The sequence below is a fragment of the Nymphalis io genome, chromosome 2 (assembly GCF_905147045.1).
Source record: "Nymphalis io chromosome 2, ilAglIoxx1.1, whole genome shotgun sequence".
NCBI classification, from domain to species: Eukaryota; Metazoa; Arthropoda; class Insecta; order Lepidoptera; family Nymphalidae; genus Nymphalis; species Nymphalis io.
In genome coordinates this window covers 12,085,941-12,106,454 of record NC_065889.1, presented here as the reverse complement: position 1 = coordinate 12,106,454, position 20,514 = coordinate 12,085,941, and the positions used below count along the sequence as shown (strand labels likewise).

Sequence of the window (20,514 nt, the reverse complement as noted above, 5' to 3'; positions counted from 1 at the left end):
GATAATATGAATGAGATAAATATACATTGCGCAGTTTTTATACAGGGACTCAATACAATATCTTTAATCCTTTTGTCATTGTAAAACAACAACATTTTATATATAACCTTATTACTTGCATGATACATATGAATTTAACTTTTTGTTTGTTACGATTTAAAACATTAACACTCTACAAGTTTTGATATGTACAGTTTCATTACATAAAATAAATATAACTGCTAAAAGCTAGATTGTATATATGTTTATCTATGAAATGTACTTCCATCGATATATCTTACTGGTGGTAGGGCTTTGTGCAAGCTCGTCTGGGTAGGTACCACCCACTCATCAGATATTCTACCGCAAAACAGCAATACTTGATATTGTTGATATTGATATTGTTGTGTTCCGGTTTGAAGGGTGAGTGAGCCAGTGTAATTACAGGCACAAGGGACATAAAATCTTAGTTCCCAAGGTTGGTGGCGCATTGGATATGTAAGCGATGGTTGACATTTCTTACAATGCCAATGTCTAAGAGCGTTGGTGACCACTTACCATCAGGTGGCCCATATGCTCGTCCGCCTTCCTATTCTATAAAAAAAAAAAAAAAATCCATAAATAAAATTGTTTTTATATTAATAAAAAGTATAATTAGCTGCCATGTGTGTTCCTCGATAAGCTATCTAACGGTAACGAGGGAATATTACTAATGACGATAAGCGGTCGATAGATTTCATTCCGGAGTTAACTACTCAGTTAAACGTTACGTGTTAGCGTTTCGAGTGTTTTATTATTTGTGAATTATTTGTGTTGAAATGTGCGAAAGAAACTTTGCATTTATAAAAAAAAAACACACTGATAATTTTCTTTTATTATTTTTAAACGTAAATTACGTGAAATTCTTTTTGATTTAAATAGAAATAAAAAAATCGTTTGTAATTATAAAATAATTTTAACAGCGATTAAAAGACTCGAGATAATTTTATCAGTTACAGATCTTTTATATAATATTTAAATTAAGAATAAATCGAAAATTTGTTTTATAATAGTTATATTAATTTAAAATATTCGCCACGAAAATATCGATAAAAAGTCGAACCTACGCTTGTGTTACAATAATTCAATTGCATAAACATCTATGCGAACATATTCAAATATTTATTTTATAATTCTATATATACATCTTATTTTAGCTTTTGGTGTTTGCTCAATGTCAAAGAAGGCTAGTTTCGACATCTATGTAATGTATTTTTAATTACATTTAACCCTTTAACCGCCCGACTTCATATCTGTTGGCGTGCCCCCAGCGCCCGGCACATTGAATCGAAACACACAATACAATTTTCTAAAAATAATGTTAGTAATTCTTCTAACTTTGGACATTATTTTTAAGACTTCTAATTAAGAGGCTAAAGTGTATTAAACTGTAAACGATTACTTAGTTAACTATTTACCTAATGTAAACATATTTTTGATAGGATACAGCGTAATTAAATAAAAAAGCTGATAAAACGATCAGTGTTATTTTGGTCGTAAATATACGACTCAGGCGAAATGGGCCCGAAAATATTTGTCGGATTAATTCGACCTAGGCGGTTAAAGGGTTAATCTTAAGTGTCAGGCTAGACATAATTAAACACTCGACCTATTTATTGTTTTTCGGCTATTTAGCACGTGTCAATGTTTATCGCTAAAATGACGCTATAATAGATCCGGAATAGCGGGGTCAGCGTCCATTACTGCGCTCTGACTCTATCGTATATATGTTTTCGATAAACCCTCACTCGCCCCTGACTAATTTTAATGAGAATTTTTCCCGCTGTTTCCCTTTAACGATACTAAAGTTATTATGACGTAATATTAATTTAAAGGGGTAAAGTATACTTGTCACTTTTTCTGCCTCATTGTTCTAGTGGCTAGATAAGGCCGCAGATCCCGAGGTCACCCTCCCGTGCATAAAGCATGGAACTTCACGGTCACGGTCATTCGCCTGAACTCTTTGCGGTCGTGTCGGATTGCCGTCCCAACGGATTATGAGAGTGACGGAATAGAGTGAATAGAGAGTGCACTTGTGTTTGCGCACACACTCGTGCACTATAATATGTCCTGTTAATATCTCTCGAAATAGGCCGCCATGGCCGAAATCGGTCAGGTCACCATTATCAAGACTTGTCATTTACCAATCGACACGATTGTTAATTGTCAAAATGGTATTAGCTTGATTGGAATCTTTTTATCGGTGCTAAACATTATTGAAAAACACCTGAAGGTTCTATGTCTTACAGATTATATAAATGCACGTGTCTCAGTCTTGTACAGTTTCAGTACGTTTTTCGTGAGTTGCACGTTGTGTTCATTAATATTTATTTAGTTTTGTAATGTTATTTCATATTTTCCATCCTTCTAGAGAACTTCTATCCTCTTTGAGGACTTCTATAATTTGACTCTTCTTATTTTCTATGGTTATAGTACGAAAACACTCGACACAAATCCGGCTCACACTTGGTGGGTTTTTAATTAATAACATTGGTTTTTAGGGCTGTTTATATTTATTACTAGTTTCCGGCCGCAGCTTTGCCCGCGTGTGAAGGTGGGGTGGTACTCTATGTCGTCTTCTGTACCCCTGACAACGTGCATGTAAATTTGCATAATGATCGGTTGAGTAGTTAAGGAGTGAAAGCGTAACAAACTCACTTTCTCATTTACAATATTATTAAGGTTTAACAGCGAAATCTGTTAGTGGCTTCACAGTAACAGCCTGTAAATGTCCCACTGCTGGGCTAAGGCCTCCTTCTTTGAGGAGAAGATTTGGAGCTTATTACACCACACTGCTCCAATGTTGGTTAGTGGAATACACATGTGCCAGAATTTCTGTGAAATTTGACACATGCAGCTTTCCTCACGATGTTTTCATTCATCGTCAAGCACGAGATGAATCATAAACAGTGGTGCTTGCCCGGATTTGAATCCACGATCATCGGTTTCATCGGTAGATTCACGCGTTTTAACCACTGGGCCAACTCAGCTCAGTTACTGGCTTATCTAAATCTAATAAATTATTATTATTAATTTATATGGCGTCATTGCCGAAATGGAGTCCCATTTCAATTTAAAAAATCATATAACATTTGTAATTCGTTAAATAATCAAATATTTTATCCTGCAGTCTCATTTATTTACAAATAGTCTACGTGCTTCGCCAGGTTGGGAGGATCCCTCAGGTGCTAACTAAATCCGTCTTTAAGGTAGCTTGCTTCGTGCCAAATTTCATCAAAATCGGTTCAGTGGTTTGGCCGTGAAAGCGTAACAGATATATACGTATAGATAAAATATTTCGTTTATTCCTAGTCCAAAATTACCATTATGATTTGTTTACACGAATAATAGGTATATTAGAGAAGTAAGCATATTAGCTTCAATATTATGTAATGTTTATTTTGAGAAGTATATGTATGACCTCTAGCGTTTTAAAGAGTATTTGTCTTTACAAAACAAATAATGTATGTATAAATTGTCAACATTCAGTGGTCGGAATCTGATTAATGTATTTTCCTTACAACGATATAATTTATAACATTCACGTTTATCTATTTATCTACATATAATAAAGTGCCTGACTGACTCTGTATGTCTGTCTGTCTAAACCCTATTAACTCAAAAACTACCATACGGATTTTTATACGGTTTTCACCAAGCAGCGGCCGGATTGACTCAAAAAAAAGGTTTAGGTTAGGTGTATATTTCATTATTGCTTTGTATACGTTGATTGACGATGATTGTTGAAGATGTCGGGAAAAACATGTCGACTAGAAGCTTTACCGGAGTGAGCCACGTAAGCCAATAGAGTTATACGTGAAATATTACGATATAAACGTTTTATTTTAGTTATTCAACACGTGCGAAGCCGGAATGGGTATCTAATGTATAATGTCCTCCGGACCGATTTCGGCCACGGTCGCCAATCTCGAGAGAGATAAGCCAACTGCGTAGGACATATTATAATATGTGCGGAAACACAGGTGCACTCTCTATACCCTAACTCTCATAATCCGATGGCACGGCAATCCGACACGACCGAAAAGTGTTCAGGCGCAGGACCAACGGCTTTATGTACTTTCCAAGGCACGGGTGAATACACACTTCCAACTTCCAGATTCCGGGCTGCTACTGAGAATTTCCTACAGAACCTCAAAAGGACCTGGGGGTCTGCGGCCTCATACGAGGCAGTCAATATATAGTATATTATATAAATGTTGTTTCTCGAGTGGATTAATTAAACAATTTTGTGTCTTCTTCTATCGTATGTTAAATTAATGATGATAAAAAGAGCGAAGGGCTTTACAAATTACTAGCAGGTAATCAATTGTTCTTCGCTTGAAACGAGTTAAAATATACTCACATTGAAGTATGTGAGAGAAATTAATCGATTAAGCATTAATGGTGTCAGTTAAGTCTAACATTGCGATCTACTTGATGATTTTATAATAAAAAAAACATTAAAAATAAATCACAAGAAAAGTATAGTGTGACATATATAAATATATGTAGCAAATATATTTTGAAAACTCAATTCCTTTACCAGGCCACACCCGCTACTACGATTAGAAAAAATTAACTGGCATTAAATGATTATGTAATTACTAACGCTGTCTCTCGGACCAAATCTTTGATTTTTGAATTCGAAACGACTTTTTTTTTTCTTAAACTCGTTTAGTGTTCTCTTTATTATTCCCAAATATATCATGGAACAATTTTTTTTTTATATTCGTAATGTATTTCATTTTAATGATTTTTTTATTCAAAGATTTATAAAACATGTCAGCCTGTCTAGACTATTATATAACCAAAAAACGTTACAAATGTATTTTTTATACATCACAGATACGAACGCGTAGTTGATTAGTGTTAACATTGTGTTTTGAAGACCAACTGAGTCCTCGACATTGAAACATACTCGTACGTGTAAACTGTAAGAGAGGTCACAGTAACTTAATAATGAAATTATTATATAGGACGCTATCCGATTATTTTATAAATACAAATTTCGAATTATTATTATTTTCTAAATTTTATAACATTTTTGCATAAAAAACTCGAAAAGGCTGATATGCTAAATTAAATTTGTAAAAGTTTTAGAACCGGTTTTATTTAAAATGTCAAATTTGTTCTTAATTTGAAATATTTTTAAACCGTAAGTTATAGAACTAGGCTCACCTTCCGATTGAGAATGGTTATATATAATTTTTTTTTACAACACGGACGTGTCGTTTAGAACGGAATTATTGCTATTATACATGAATACCGCAAGATTGTCTGGACGCGGTAAATGTGGTATAGGTTGAATATACACGAAACAATCAATTATATCGTCGAGGTTCAGGAGTTGGCTCTATTTATTCTCCAATGATCAAGAATGTTGCATCCAGCTATACAAAGTATAATCGTGATGCACATCGTCGGCTTGCAGCATTTCGTAAGTACATAATACATTGGTACTCGGTGTTGGTGCTTTTTTGTTTAACGATCAATGATTCAGTCAGTCTCTTCGTTGTCTTTAATTACTTCTTTTATAGTTTTTTTGCAAAGTAATTAATCTTGATATTGCTATTTTATTTCATTGTTAGTCTAAAATATAATTAATTAAAATAAACTGTCTAAGTGAAATATTGATTTGTGATATTTATTGTGTGTTTAATGTGACATTTGAGGTCCCCATTCCGAAACGATTGGAGTAAAATTATTTTTTTTGTTCTCTCCCTCGGCTTGCGAGGCCTCTAGGCAGGTACCTTGTAGGCCTAGACATGTTTTACATATAAAGCAAATCCCGCAAATTAAGATTCTCCATAATTTAAATCTTTTTAGCTAAGACTACAAATGGAGATGAGATGTGATTACTATTCACTTACTTGAATTCCTCACACCATTTCCACCGCACCACTTAGCCACGAGTATGGAACGTGTGTGTGTGTGTGTGTGTGTGTGTGTGTGTGTGTGTGTGTGCGCGTGTGTGTGTGTGTGTGTGTGTGTGTGTGTGTGTGTGTGTGTGTCTGTGTGTCTGTGTGTCTGTGTGTCTGTGTGTCTGTGTGTCTGTGTGTCTGTGTGTCTGTGTGTCTGTGTCTGTGTGTCTGTGTCTGTGTGTGTCTGTGTGTGTCTGTGTGTGTCTGTGTGTGTCTGTGTGTGTCTGTGTGTGTCTGTGTGTGTCTGTGTGTGACTGTGTGTGTCTGTGTGTGTCTGTGTGTGTCTGTGTGTCTGTGTGTCTGTGTGTGTGTGTGTCTGTGTGTCTGTGTGTGTGTGTGTGTGTGTGTGTGTGTGTGTGTGTAACATCTTTACACTTAAACCTTTTAGCTAGTATAATATACTATATATAATGTATATAGTTTAGCTAGTATAGCACAAAATACCCAAAAAGGTTTATGTGTAAATATGTTACACATGATAACGTTCCATACACGTTATGTATGTATATATATATATATATATATATATATATATATATATATATATATATATATATAGAATAGGAAGGTGGACGAGCATATGAGCCACCTGATGGTAAGTGGTCACCAAACGCCCTTAGACATTGGCATTGTAAGAAATGTCAACTATCGCTTACAGCCAATGCGCCACCAACCTTGGGAACTAAGATTTTATGTCCCTTGTGCCTGTAATTACACTGGCTCACTCGTCCTTCAAACCGGAACACAACAATATCAAGTATTGCTGTTTTGCGGTAGAATATCTGATGAGTGGGTGGTACCTACCCAGACGAGCTTGCACAAAGCCCTACCACCACTTATATATACTTATATATATATATATATATATATATATATATATATATATATATATAGAATAGGAAGGTGGACGAGCATATGAGCCACCTGATGGTAAGTGGTCACCAAACGCCCTTAGACATTGGCATTGTAAGAAATGTCAACTATCGCTTACAGCCAATGCGCCACCAACCTTGGGAACTAAGATTTTATGTCCCTTGTGCCTGTAATTACACTGGCTCACTCGTCCTTCAAACCGGAACACAACAATATCAAGTATTGCTGTTTTGCGGTAGAATATCTGATGAGTGGGTGGTACCTACCCAGACGAGCTTGCACAAAGCCCTACCACCAGTAAATATATATATATATATATATATAATAGACATATTTAGAGTATTATACTCCAAATATGTCTATCATTTTATTCCATTTCGACGCCATATTATATATTACCTGCATACTGTGTTGTATTCTATATTTATTTTCATTTTTATAGATAATTAATTGAAAATAACGAACCAAACCAATAAATAGATTCGCATGTCCAACGAAAGTGTAGATACGGTTCTCGTATCACAAGGCTGAGCGCCTTGCGAGGGCGTGTCGTTTTAATATTTATTATTAATCAATAGGATCACGTTTAGCGATAATACGTTACGTTTGTGTTGGCAGCATATGTACAAGGCGTAGACCGAAAAGCAGCCTAGCTGAGACTACTTTAAACCAAATTATCAAATATCATATTTTTGACTCTTTTTTTATGGTTTTGTACCTTAATTTTGTCTTCGTCTCTTTTTGGTGATTAGACACTTTATAGTTATAATAATAATAATAATAATAATATCCGGGGACATTTTTCACACACGGCCATTTGATCCCAAATTAAGCTTGTACAAAGCTTGTGCTATGGAAACCAGACAACTGATATACTACATATACTACTTTTCTTTTGTAAATACGTACTTATATAGATAATTACACCCAGACTCGGGACAAACAGACATGTTCATGCACACAAATGTCTGTCCTGGGTGGGAATCGAACCCACAACCTTCGGCGTGAAAAACAAGTGTTCTACCAACCACGCCAACCGGCTCATCAAATTATTATTATTATTAATAATAATGACTTGGACCTGTATCCAAGTATTTCTGCTACTACTAAGTACTGAGTTTATAACTTATAATAATCTGTCAAAGTTCTAGTCTGTATAAAAGATAGGATAGATTCTGATCTAGTGTATAAGTACGCCTAAATATTTAGTATCTTTAAACATATTTTCTAGATAGCGGAGGAATTTCGCGATTTACCAGCCAGTTTTGGTCCAGACCTGCCTCCGGATGGACTTCGTGGGTTCCTGGTGGCCGGCGAGCCGGAAGATGGCTGCAGTCCATTGAAGAAACCGCCGATAGACACCGAGAACTTCACAGGGAAATGGATCGTATTAATCGCTAGGTAAGTCTCGTTTGTCAGATACTCTTCCAATTGAAACAAAATACTTGTATTGATGTGTACTGGTTTGAAGTGTTAGTACGACGAAATCTCTTTTATATATTGGCGATATAAGAAATGGTTAATACTTCGTAGTCGTGGTCCCATGCCATCAGATGGTACTGATAGTCCGCCTACCTACATTATAAAAAAATTGGTTGTATTTCATCCAGTATCAATGTCATTGTCGGAGGTGACCGCTTATCATCAGGCGATTCTATTTTAAACGTAAAATAGAGTCTGCATTGAGTGGACTTTGGTATTTACAAACGCAATTGGATACATACTTCCCCGAAAAAATATGAAATATAATTCTCCTATATTTTGTATTGCAATGTGTATATTATTCATATCTTAGTTCAAATTCATTTATAAACGGTTTTACATTTATACTTCTTGCAATATTTGAGTCTATGAGCTTGATTGGGCAGTCAACTTGCTCGTCTGCCGTTCAAAAATTAATTTAAAAAAGAAATCCACTCTTTGAAACCAGTCGCCGGCGACTTTTCCGAACCGATATGACATACAAACCTTGAAGAAAAAAGCGTACTCATTCCTTAAAGGCCGGCAACGCACCTGCAAGCCCTCAGGTGTTGCAGGTTTTGGTATTCATTTCCAATCAGATGAGCGTCCTGCTCGTTTGAGATTCATAAAAAAATACGTGAATAAAAGTATTAGCTTTTAAATGTTAGTTTTTTTTTCAATCTGTGGGAAAGAATTAGAAACCTCTTTTATTTTATTACGCTACAATCTTATTGCACCCTGCTGCTCCTATGCGGAATTGTGAATGCACGTGTTGTAGAGTTTCGTGTGTCACGTGCAGATTATACCACGTTTTCATTCGGACGCCATCTTCGGTTAAGTTTCGTGTCATGTACGCTGGACTGTTTAAGCTCATAACGTGTTTGTAAAAATGTTCCTTTCAGATATAACTGCAGCTTCGAGTTGAAAATACGCAACGCGCAAGCTGCCGGCTTCGACTGCGCGATCGTACATAATGTCAACTCTAGCGATCTTGGTGAGTGATAAGTTTTAGTGATCTTCAAACGATATCAACTCTTGGTGATTGTGTTATGTAGACCCTTCCTTAGGTTAACAGTTTACCTAACCTAACCGCTCGTCCGCTTATCTATTCTATAAAAATATATATATTTGGTCATAGAAAAAGCTGAATATGAAGAAGCCTTTCTTTAGAAATTATTTAGAAAATTGAGTGCACTGTACTCTCTTGACCTTTATTGATAAATTACCCAATACGATTTTTTTAAAGCCACTATCAATCTCCAATAAAGAGACTAAAATATGAGTTTTGTCGAAAAAGTACACGTTTATATTAAAATTTCGTTTACATAATACATTTATTTATATATGTACATTATATGTTAAATTGTATACTACATATATAACTGTTTCTCATATGATATAGCGTACAAAGATCCTTCTGTCGTCTAGTATCTTATTAACAACTTATATACCATTTTATATATACTAAAAATAACCGCAACAAATATACAAGTTGGTATTAAATTAAAATATAAGTAATGGAGAACATACACGATACATTTCATAGTATCATGACACTTAAATCAATTACGTTAAGTGCGATATTCCCGTATACAACAAAACGAAAGTGAGTCCATTACAAGTGCAGAGATAAGTTGGATGAATAATTACACTGTTATCTGGTCATCCCGTGCAACACCGATAATTTTATAACTAATAAAACTTCACATGAATTCGAACGCATATTACTCGGAAATAAAAAAAAAACAAACGTCAATATTTAATCTGTTATATTTTTATTTATTTTTTGATAATCTGTGGTTATAACAGAAATCGTATTCTATATAATGTGGCGCGAAAAGTGATAGAAACATGGATGAAAATCGACTGAGTCATATGTAAGTTGATAGTTTATTTGTGTCAAATAAAATTTGGTTTAAAAGTTATAGCAGCTATTGAAAAAATATATACATATATCTGCCTTTTAAATGTGAAAGAAATATATATTAATTAACTTAACTAAATATTTTCATATAATTCACTGGTGGTAGGGCTTTTTTGTGTGTTCCGGTTTGAAGGATGAGTGAGCCAGTGTAATTACAGGCACAAGGTAACATCTTAGTTCCCAAGATTGGTGGCGCATTGGCGATGTAAGCGATGGTTTACATTTCTTACAATGCCAATGTCTTTGGATTTTGGTGATCACTTACCATCCAAGGCCCATATGCTCGTCCGCCTACCAATTCTAGAAAAAAAAAAAAAAAAAAACAGAAAAAAAAATTTTTTACTTTAAAATAAATTTGGATAACATTTTTAAATAAAAACCTATTTTTAATCTGTGAGTAGAGTGTTAGTTGTATTACAAAGACCGTGAATTTTGAACTATATGTGTATGTATCTTACATGTGATTAACTGGTTATTCTTCTAATATATAATAAGGAATTCTTCTATATTTTTATACAAATTTATTTCGTGTATCTCGGGAAAGAATCGATTTGGCTCAAATTATTTAGATAAGGTTTGGCTTTTTAAGTATATATGGGTCTATAATGAAAAAACGCATTTTTCTTAACAAAATGATACATTTTAGAGCCGAAAGACTAGACAAGACTACGTCGCCCACCGATGTCCTTGGTCACTAAAGATTTAAAAGAAACGATGATGGATTTTGTTCAAAGTCTATATCACATCATACCATTCGAACAACACTAGCTGTGTTGTTGACTTGACTAATATATTGACTTGTTTAAAATATATTTTTATCTTATAAAGTATTTGAAGATCGTTTTATTGTCTTCTCTTTCTGGCACCTTTATCTATATCATTTTGTATAAAACGGTCTACTCTCGACTATTTTTATTTTAACTTTTAAATAGTGAACAATTTAAACGGTAGAATAAAAATAATACGATAAAAATATTGTTTAAATTGCACGAGCATTCCAATTATATTTCCAAAATTCGTATTCCAGAGTCAATGTCGGCGAAGAACCCTGAGGGTATAGAAATTCCTTCCGTGTTTGTGAGCGACCTCGCTGGGATAATACTCTCGGAGGAATACGTCTACACTAATCGGTGAGTTTTGACATTTTTTTTAGCATAATCTATAAGTGTTCTAAATAAGGACTCTCTAAATAGTTATTAAACTAGATTTTAAATGTTTTTTTTTTTTTTTATTAAATACCTAAGAGATGATTTTTATACTACAAGTTCTTCTTCGTCGTTTCCCCGTTACGTATAGTAAAGTGTTAAATAAGAATGAGTTAAGAACTATAGCTCGGTTACTATATTCAAAAAACGATCCGTTTTGCTCAGTTGAAATATCTGATTGACGATTAAATTTTTTTATAACACAAACACGTGTTTTGATTTGATTTGTGTTTTTGCTTACTATTTTTTTTTTCGCCGGAAAAACGCATTTACGCGTTTCCAACACATTAAGTCAGGGGGAGGGGGATCTCACCAGCACCGAGTGCACCGGAATACCCAGTAAAAAAACAGATCTAACCGCGCTTACCCTACTATTCGTTATTCGTAGCCTAATTTTCCGTAAGCAACGTCCGAATGATACTTAATGGCGACTGAATTACGCCTTGCCAATTCTACTACCGTAAGCACAACGAATCGTTTTATGAATATAGTAACCAGGCTTGTAATATTTGTCTCGTAAAAGTTAAATATTTAAATCTTTTATTCTAAAACAAAGGAAAAATATTACGTAAGTCAGTCATTGAAAAATAGCCTTTAAATAGTTTACATAGCTTTGGACGCTATTTATGTGTTTTTACTTTTTTTATTGTGTATATAGAATTTAAAGTTATAAATTTTATTTTTCTTAATTTGTATTTTGGCCTCCAAAAAAATCGACCCACCTACATTTTTTTGTAAAAAAGCTATCGTATGGTTTTAAACTACCACATATTTATATTTTTAAGATTGATAATGAAAAAATGCAATTGTAGGATTGTACAAAAACAGAAATAGTGCGCAAAAAGTAGGTTTTTAGGTAAATATGTGACAAAACATACGAAAACACAAAATTTTACGCAATTTTATTTTTTTGTGTACAAAACGATTGTGCCGTTTGTTTTTAAATTTGGGTGCCTAAATCTTACTTTAATAGGGAGTGTTTCCTCCTCTTGACCTAATCACTGCCTGCATACGCCTATTAAGTGACCTGATTAGCTTTTTAATGTCTTCCTGTGGGGTCCGTTGCCATTCTTCAGTTAGGGCAGCTTCCAGTTGATTCAGGGTTTCTGGAATTGGATTTCGTGCTCGAACCGTACGTTTTAGCTGGTCCCAGAGGTGCTCTATCGGGTTTAAGTCAGGACTATTGGCTGGCCACTGCATAACTGGTATTTCGACTTCCCTGAGATAATCTTTAACAATTCTAGCGACGTGAGGTCGTGCGTTGTCGTGCATAAGTTGGAAATTATCCCCAATATATCCAGCGTAAGGCATCACATGAGGCTCCAGAATGTCCGTTATGTAAGTTTCAGCATTAACAGCACGATTACGGAAAAAAACCAGCTCTGTGCGTCCCGTCAAAGAAATACCTCCCCAAAACATTGTAGAGCCTCCACCAAATCGGACTGTTTCTCGAATGCAACACTGAGAGTAGCGTTCTCCTGGCCTTCGCATGACGTTACGTCGTCCATCAGAGCCTACTAGAGACATTCGGCTTTCATCACTGAACAATACTGTCTCCCATTGGTCCAGTGTCCAATGGACGTGCTGCCTAGCAAATTGTAGTCTTGCTTGTCGATGGGATGCTGTGAGTTTTGGACCTGTTGCTGGCTTGTGAGGGGTTAAGTTTTGCTCTCGAAGTCTTCTTCTTACAGTATTTTCACTCACAGACACTCCACGACTTTCTCGGAGTCTACCTTGAACGTCAACAGCCGAAAGATGTCGGTTTCTTAAAGACGTCAAACCAATAAAACGGTCATCGGTCGGGTTCGTGACACACCCCCTGCCAGATCCTGGTCTCCGGCGATACTCCCCAGTCTCCAAGTAGCGTTTGTACACTTCGCACCGCTGAACGACTTAATTTTAGTGTTCTAGCCACATTTCGCTGACTTAACCCCTCATGAATAAGAGCTACGACTTGAGCAGCTTCTGCTTCAGTAGTATCCATTTTTTATGTTTAAACTTATTAAAATTATTGTTTCAACAAAGTTTCATACACTTAATCAATAATAATCATCGAACCGAGATGACTCCGCGTTAAGAACTGGAAATAAACTAACCATGCACTTTGTGCACAAAGTAACGTTTTCTTATCAATACTTTAAAAATATTCCAAATATCCTCAATAACACTTACAACTCCTCCAAATCAATATCAAGTGGGTAATAAAATGTTAAATGTATGTCCCATAAGTAAAACAATCCACCTAGGTCGTCGCATAGTTAAGATAACAACTTTGTAAGTAAAAAAATACGGGTGGGTCGATTTTTTTGGCGGCCAGATTTATTATGTAATGTATTGTCAAATTTATATCTATGGCTGTTGAAGATTTTGTAATGTTTAGTGTGTGTGTGTGTGTGTGTGTGTGTGTGTGTGTGTGTATTTTTGGAAAACAGATAAAAAATACATAGCTGTAGTAGTTAACTCTCTGACATTTCAGTTTTCTGTTCATATTTAACGAGACGCAAATTCAAGGCTCAGTATAGCGCTACTATATCTATATATATATATATATATATATATATATATATATAGATATATTATTAGAAAGAAATGTATTGCTTGAAATTCATTTGTTCTTAGTATAATAATAATGAAGGGAGTCGTAGCTTAACCACCAATTAAAAACTCCGGCAGACTTTAAGAGTTATTTATTGTGACAAGTCAACAATGTTTATATTAGAGCGTACAGTAAAAATAATTGAAATAATTAATTAAAAATAAACAACAACAACAACAGCGCTTATATAGGCATTCCCCTCTCACGATGACCACCACGCGTGCTTGCCACTTTTGGGACCTCCTCCTAGGCGAAAACAAAAGCGATGCATGCGGCCATCTTGCTGGGGGTGTGGTCAAGCGTGTGACGTCGCTGCGAGGACAATAGATGCGCATGCGACCATATTGCCGAAGGGGTGTATGAAGGGGAGTGTACATACTTCCAACTTCATCCGTAATGTTTCATACGTATACGTAACAGACACACACGTATGAACGCACGCACGCGCGCACACATGCATATCTAAATAAGTATGATTAAACACACACATACTAAAACAATATACAATTTTATTTCGATTGAAATGTCTCACAGTTACTATATAATGGTGAACGGAGATCTACCCTTCAACATCAACACGCACCTGCTGTTGCCGTTCGCCATCGTCGTGGTGCTCTGTCTCATCGTTATACTCATATTTATGGTAAACCAACTCATATATCTTGCAGCTTAAATTAATTGGGCGCTCAACTCCGCCCTGAGACATTTATACTAAAGTGTGAACCATTGTTTACACGTCAACTGACAACCATGGCATCTATGGTTTTGGACCTTTTGTTTGTTTTGTTGTGTTGTATATTGTTAATATTTAATTAATACCATGGATTTATGTGGTTTTTTGTGTATATATATAATATCCACTTATAAATAAAAATGCAGATATGTATTACATCGAGGAGTCAGTTTGTATTAGGAAATCCACAAAAAAATTGAGTAACTACATATATATATATGAATACTAATATAGTAATAAGTTGTCAATCTTTTTTTTTTTTAATTTGCCAATCTCTAGAACTATCATTCGATAGCCCAATTCTAGTGGAAAGCTATAGTCTATTTAACATAACTCTACGGCTCCCGAGGGCGGGTTAGCAACGAATACTGTATACACTACACCTAACGCTCGCTCCACACGTGACGCTCGCCACTTGCAGATAGTGAAGTGCATAAAGGACCGGCGGCGCGCGCGCCGGCACCGCCTGCCCAACCGCGCGCTGAAGAAGATCCCCACGTGCAAGTTCAGCAAGGGCGACCCGTACGACACGTGCGCCATCTGCCTCGACGACTACCAGGACGGCGAGCGCCTGCGCGTGCTGCCCTGCGCGCACGGTACCCTCACCTTATCACTTCCGTACCCCTCGACTGCTACCTTTTAGACAATACCCGCGGATGACAAACCTTTTTTCCGTTCGAGAATAAGGTTCTGATCTGATTACGAAATATACCGTAAATCCTTACAATATTATTATTAAGTAGTAAAAAATTGCCTCCTGTTACATAGGACGAAATTCGACATCTACGGAGCTCTCGAATGGTATAATTTTCAATTATACTCCTTTTATACGTTTCATTTTTGTCCGTACCATCCATTACCATCGGGTGACAAATTTCCAGTCTGCCAATAAAATTTTAAATGAATATTGACGTCACGCTGTGTGTGTCGCCAGCGTACCACGCGAAGTGCATCGACCCGTGGCTGACGCAGAACCGGCGCGTGTGCCCCGTGTGCAAGCGGCGCGTGCTGGCGGCGGGCGAGCGCGCGCGACACGACTCCGACTCCGAGAGCGAGCCGCTCGTCGCCGACACTCGCGCGCCGCGCACGCAGGTACCGCTCCGGCGACGGGCACACCTTGTTCATACATAGTCCGTGCTATTGTTTTAATATACAACGCAATGCAATTCGATTTAGCGACAACCAATTTTGGATATATTTCAAAAATTCTGATACTCGCCAATATAAAATACCTATGTAAATAAACGCGTTACAAGGTTTGTTATTAATCAATTAAATAAGATATAAAAAAGTAAGCAATTAATTCGAATGTATTCAACGGTTAACCTTGATGTGTCAATACAAGGTCAGCGCTGTTTATTTCTCCATCCTGCAATGGATCACATAGACAAAGTGGCTTCATGTAAACTGTCCCGTAGGGTGGAACTTTCGACGAGCAGCGAGAGAACCCTTTCGTGAGGGCGGCGCGGTACATCTCCAGGCTGCGGAGTCGTAACGAGCGAGGGGAGGCCGACGCAGAGGTATCTAATATTATGATGGCTTATCTCATCATTTATTTAAAACCCGTTAGTGTCTGGGTCAAATTCTTGAACGAAATTTAGAACCATTTCAATTCAACCAATTGATATGGAAATTTGTACACGCTTTTGATCTTAGAAATAATTACTATTCAGCAAATATAATTAATATTACTTTTTAAATATGAATTATTTTTTATATACAATAGGAAGGGTGGGTAAATGGTCACCATCGCTCATAGACATTGGCGCTGTGAGAAATACCTACAATATAATGTGTCTGTAGTTACTCTGGCTGTAACTACATCCAGTTTTATTTATTATTTCGTTGTTAGATAATTAGTGTTCTTTTAATGATTATAAACAAATATCTCTTAATGTCTTTAGGTCGCACAGCCCTCGGAAGATAACGACCAAATCGTTAATGAAGAATCGTAAGTAGTTTTCAATTTAAAGTAACGTTCATAAAGCACTATAATTAACGTAATCACATTTAAAAAAATTTCATTCATTCATTCGTTCATAATATTGTGGTTTTATCCTTTAACCTATTATCTACATTGCACATATAATTATATTTTAAAACCGAATATAATATGCTAATATTAGTATATACATACCGCATATTACATAACATAAGAGTAAAAAAAAAAAACAATAAAATCCCCCTATATCGAGATTTTCAAAATGTCAATAAAAATAATAATTGAATCGAATTTTTCTCCGGCCGTCATTGTCACCGTATGGCGACTGACTGAGACATTTACATATTATTATTTGACGTTGACACGAATAAAATTTAACATTTTAGATTATTGTCGCAGGCACCAAATCGTAGGCAGCTCAATAGGTCGAATGGGCGCACACATACTAATATATTCATTAAAATGCTCCAGCGTCGAGACCCGCGACACGCAGCCGCTGATCCGCTCCGAGCCCGAGCGACGCCGCCGCGCGCCGCGCTCGCGACGGGCGCGCTCGGCGCCGCGCGCGCCCCCCGCGCCGCCCGCGCCCCCCGCGCCGCCCGCGCCGCCCGCGCCGCAAGGGGACATCGGTGAGCACCTCGCGCCGCACCACCCTCCGCCCCGCCGACCTCGTGCGCGGTTGCATGCCCTGGGGTTCCTTGTGGAGTAGCCTGGGGAATGTTAGCCAAATTGTGATCCGCATTTTCTGAAAGTGAGCGCACTAAACGTACGTGTCCTGAGGTACGACTGATGACGAGATGAGCTCGTGAACATATACGGAGGTTCCTAAATATCAATCACATTTTAAATATCTTACCTTAGACGACTTCGAATCGATTAAAGCCTGGTAACATTTTCTGAAGTTGTTATTTTGATTTTTTACATAAAAGTTACAAGTCGTCGAATTTTCTGTTCTGCCGATTCCCTTCTCACCTCGATAGAGCAAAGAAATGCCATAGTATAGTATTCAATATGTTTGTTGTTCTAGGTGTCGCTGCGCTGCCGGCCCCTTCGACGACCAGCGAGCCCCAACATATCGATTTATGAACACATGTATTATAAATTATTGTAAATTGACTCTTAAGAAAAATTGCGGACTTACTGAATATAATATCGCGAATGTATAATATTACTAACAGACACGAATATATATTAATTAAATCGACTTCGTGATATCATCGCCTTAAACCATTGTTTAATGACACCGATAATAATTAATTATGAGAGATCAGAACGGAGGAATTTCAAGTCACGGCCAATATTCTATGGTTCGAAATTCGAACTCGACAACCACAGACAAAGAATGCGTTCGGCGAAAATCTTCCAAAAACAAAATAAGATTACATTATTTATATTTATCATTTGCCTATGTATGTAATTCTTAAATCTATTCTAACTTGAAAGAACAATAACTTTTCTTACTAAAATATAATATATAGTTGGAATAAACTTTAGTGGGAATTTTTCAAAGTAAGATATTTAAGTATCGAACATTATTTTGTCATTCATACAAATTATTAGATTTATTTATGTCAAGTAAAAACATATATTTTTTGACGTTTAAATTATTTTCATATCATTGTATTTAAGTCATGCGTCAGACCAGTGATAGCTATAGAGGCGGGCACCGCGTCCTGAGGACAGTGAGGGGGTGCTTCACCTACGAATGTATCGGAAACTTTTCTAGGTACTAGAAGATGCGAGCAATTGTAGAAATTACATAATCACTGATTCATTGTGTGTAGATTTGATTACAAATACGCCTGTATAGCTGTAGCCGGCGCTACGTGAGACCATGCAAAATAACTTCTATTGCCATATGTTAAGCTTCAAAATCTAATAAAGTACCTGAAAATAGTAAACAGAGTATATATAAAAACTTTACTACAAGTTTCAATTTAAAACATAATATCTCTAGACATATTTTTATTAAACAACTTTTTTTATTATTAATAGTGCTGGTTCACCTTTCTAAGCTTTTATTAAAATTCACCTGTTAGTAAGTAAGTATGTGTGGTTCAAATCTTGCAAATGAATTTTAAATAATCTTCACACGACCTATTACGCTTAAATTTTATACACTTCTTGCTGTACAATACATTGTATTTTAATATCTTAATGTTCTAATTTCCTTAGAGATTTCCTTCCGAGTATTATTAATGATTTCAATCTCTGCACACATCTATCTTCATACAACTAAAAGTAATTAACTGGCGAAAAAATGAATTTATGATGAAAAATAATTCAACTTTTGGTTTAATGCTTTTATTTTGTTGGCTGTATTCTAGCTGCGCTAGGACTAAAAAAATCATTGAAAAAATACGTTTTGAGTTTAATGTGTCTAGAGATAAATGTTATTGAAGAAATCTTATATGACTTCGTCAATTCGGTTTATTCAACCTTCCCTTTAAATATTAGGCATTTAATAATGTTAACAACACGTTAACGCGCTGGGTGAAAAATAAAATTATGTACATATTCAAATCAAACAAATTATTATTTCAATAGAATTTGTACAACATATTAGTATCAAACTTAAATAATATCGAAAATTGATTTTTTTTTCTTAAACTACTGTAAAATATGTATCAATAAAATAAATATTGTATTTTGTATCTACATTCTATTGAAATAGAACAAAATGTTTAGTAAAACTTTCATAGTGATAGCCAGACTTTGTTTTCGTTAACACATCAGTCAATTTCATAATATAAAAATATATAATTTATCAAGGCCAACTTGGTAGGTTGTGCAGCGGCAAAGGGAAAATGAATTGTAATATATTATTAATATGTTCGAGGTAAATCAACTAAAATTATTGTGTATAAGCTTTAGGTATATCGTATTGTAGCATAATGTATATGAATATAGATTAAATTATAGTTGTTATTAAAATGGAGGACTTTTATTAGACAAGGGCCACTGACCATTAACAAAAAATGTAAAAAATAAATTTTATAACAACTAACGTTCATAAAATTTCCATTGATCATGTAATATATTATATTGTATTTTTATGACAAAGTATTCTTTTATTTTTAATAACACGACTAATTAAAGTAACTTGCCATATATATTTAAGTATGGAGAAGTTATTTTCCATTAGTTTCTAGAAACCTAATTTTACATGTAGCAGTTTTGAATATTTTCATCGTAATTCATGTCAAATTAATTTGAACTCCAGGTAATGGTGATATTGGTATAATCACTCTATTGCTGTTTACACACGACACCGCAGCGACAATCAACTCCGTTTGTCAAATGTTGAAACATACGCAAACATTTGCAAGATCGCGGCTCCAATATCACGTTTCACTCATGTATATAACCGCGCGTACAAATAAAACTGCTACTGAAAAAACGGAATCGCGCAGCTGCTGTTGCGGCGCCGTATGAAAACAGCATTAAATATATTGTCTATGAATGACAATGTCGCATGTTATAGAATAAAAACCAAAGATTAAAATCGTTTCACACGGAATTTTGTCTTATTTATCAGAACCAGAACATACATTTTCTTGTTCAGAATAATGTTTAGAATTTTATTTGAATGGTACGTCGAATAAGTTTGCAAGTTAAAATTGTTGAGCGCCAAATGGGGCTCTGATAATCTTGTTGAGTTTAATTCCAAGAAAACACAGGTATGCGCTCTCACGGCGAAAAAGTCAACATTTTCCCCTCTTCCCTCCCTCTGTGGTACTCCGCTGGTGATGCAAAGCAAAATCGCCATGCTGGGGATTGACGTTCGCTGCGACCTTAGCCCAAGGGATTACATCGAGACTGTTATAAAAACAGCTTCACG

General features: G+C 35.7%; 1 protein-coding gene across 2 annotated transcripts; it reads left to right on the top strand.

The window, feature by feature from the left end:
* The first annotated feature begins 733 nt into the window (after positions 1 to 733).
* Positions 734 to 20,187, top strand: LOC126776728 (E3 ubiquitin-protein ligase RNF13). 2 transcript variants are annotated; one of them, XM_050499439.1, is made up of 12 exons: positions 734 to 799; positions 5,255 to 5,455; positions 8,044 to 8,213; positions 9,176 to 9,267; positions 11,225 to 11,327; positions 14,533 to 14,641; positions 15,153 to 15,327; positions 15,666 to 15,823; positions 16,150 to 16,251; positions 16,636 to 16,682; positions 17,145 to 17,302; positions 17,701 to 20,187. In XM_050499439.1, the coding sequence occupies exons 2-12, from the start codon at positions 5,396 to 5,398 to the stop codon at positions 17,757 to 17,759; spliced, it is 1,233 nt and encodes a 410-aa protein (XP_050355396.1). In that variant the 5' UTR covers positions 734 to 799; positions 5,255 to 5,395; the 3' UTR covers positions 17,760 to 20,187. The 2 variants fall into 2 exon arrangements, with proteins under 2 accessions (XP_050355396.1, XP_050355386.1); XM_050499429.1 differs by lacking the exon at positions 734 to 799 and having other exon boundaries at positions 5,212 to 5,455.
* The last annotated feature ends 327 nt before the right edge of the window (positions 20,188 to 20,514 follow it).

Coding starts and splice junctions, on each gene's coding strand:
- LOC126776728 (XM_050499439.1), top strand. CDS start 5,396: ATGTTGCATCCAGCTATACAAAGTATAATCGTGATGCACATCGTCGGC. Junction 11,328..14,532: donor GAATACGTCTACACTAATCG/GTGAGTTTTGAC, acceptor AATGTCTCACAG/TTACTATATAATGGTGAACG. Junction 14,642..15,152: donor TCGTTATACTCATATTTATG/GTAAACCAACTC, acceptor CGCCACTTGCAG/ATAGTGAAGTGCATAAAGGA.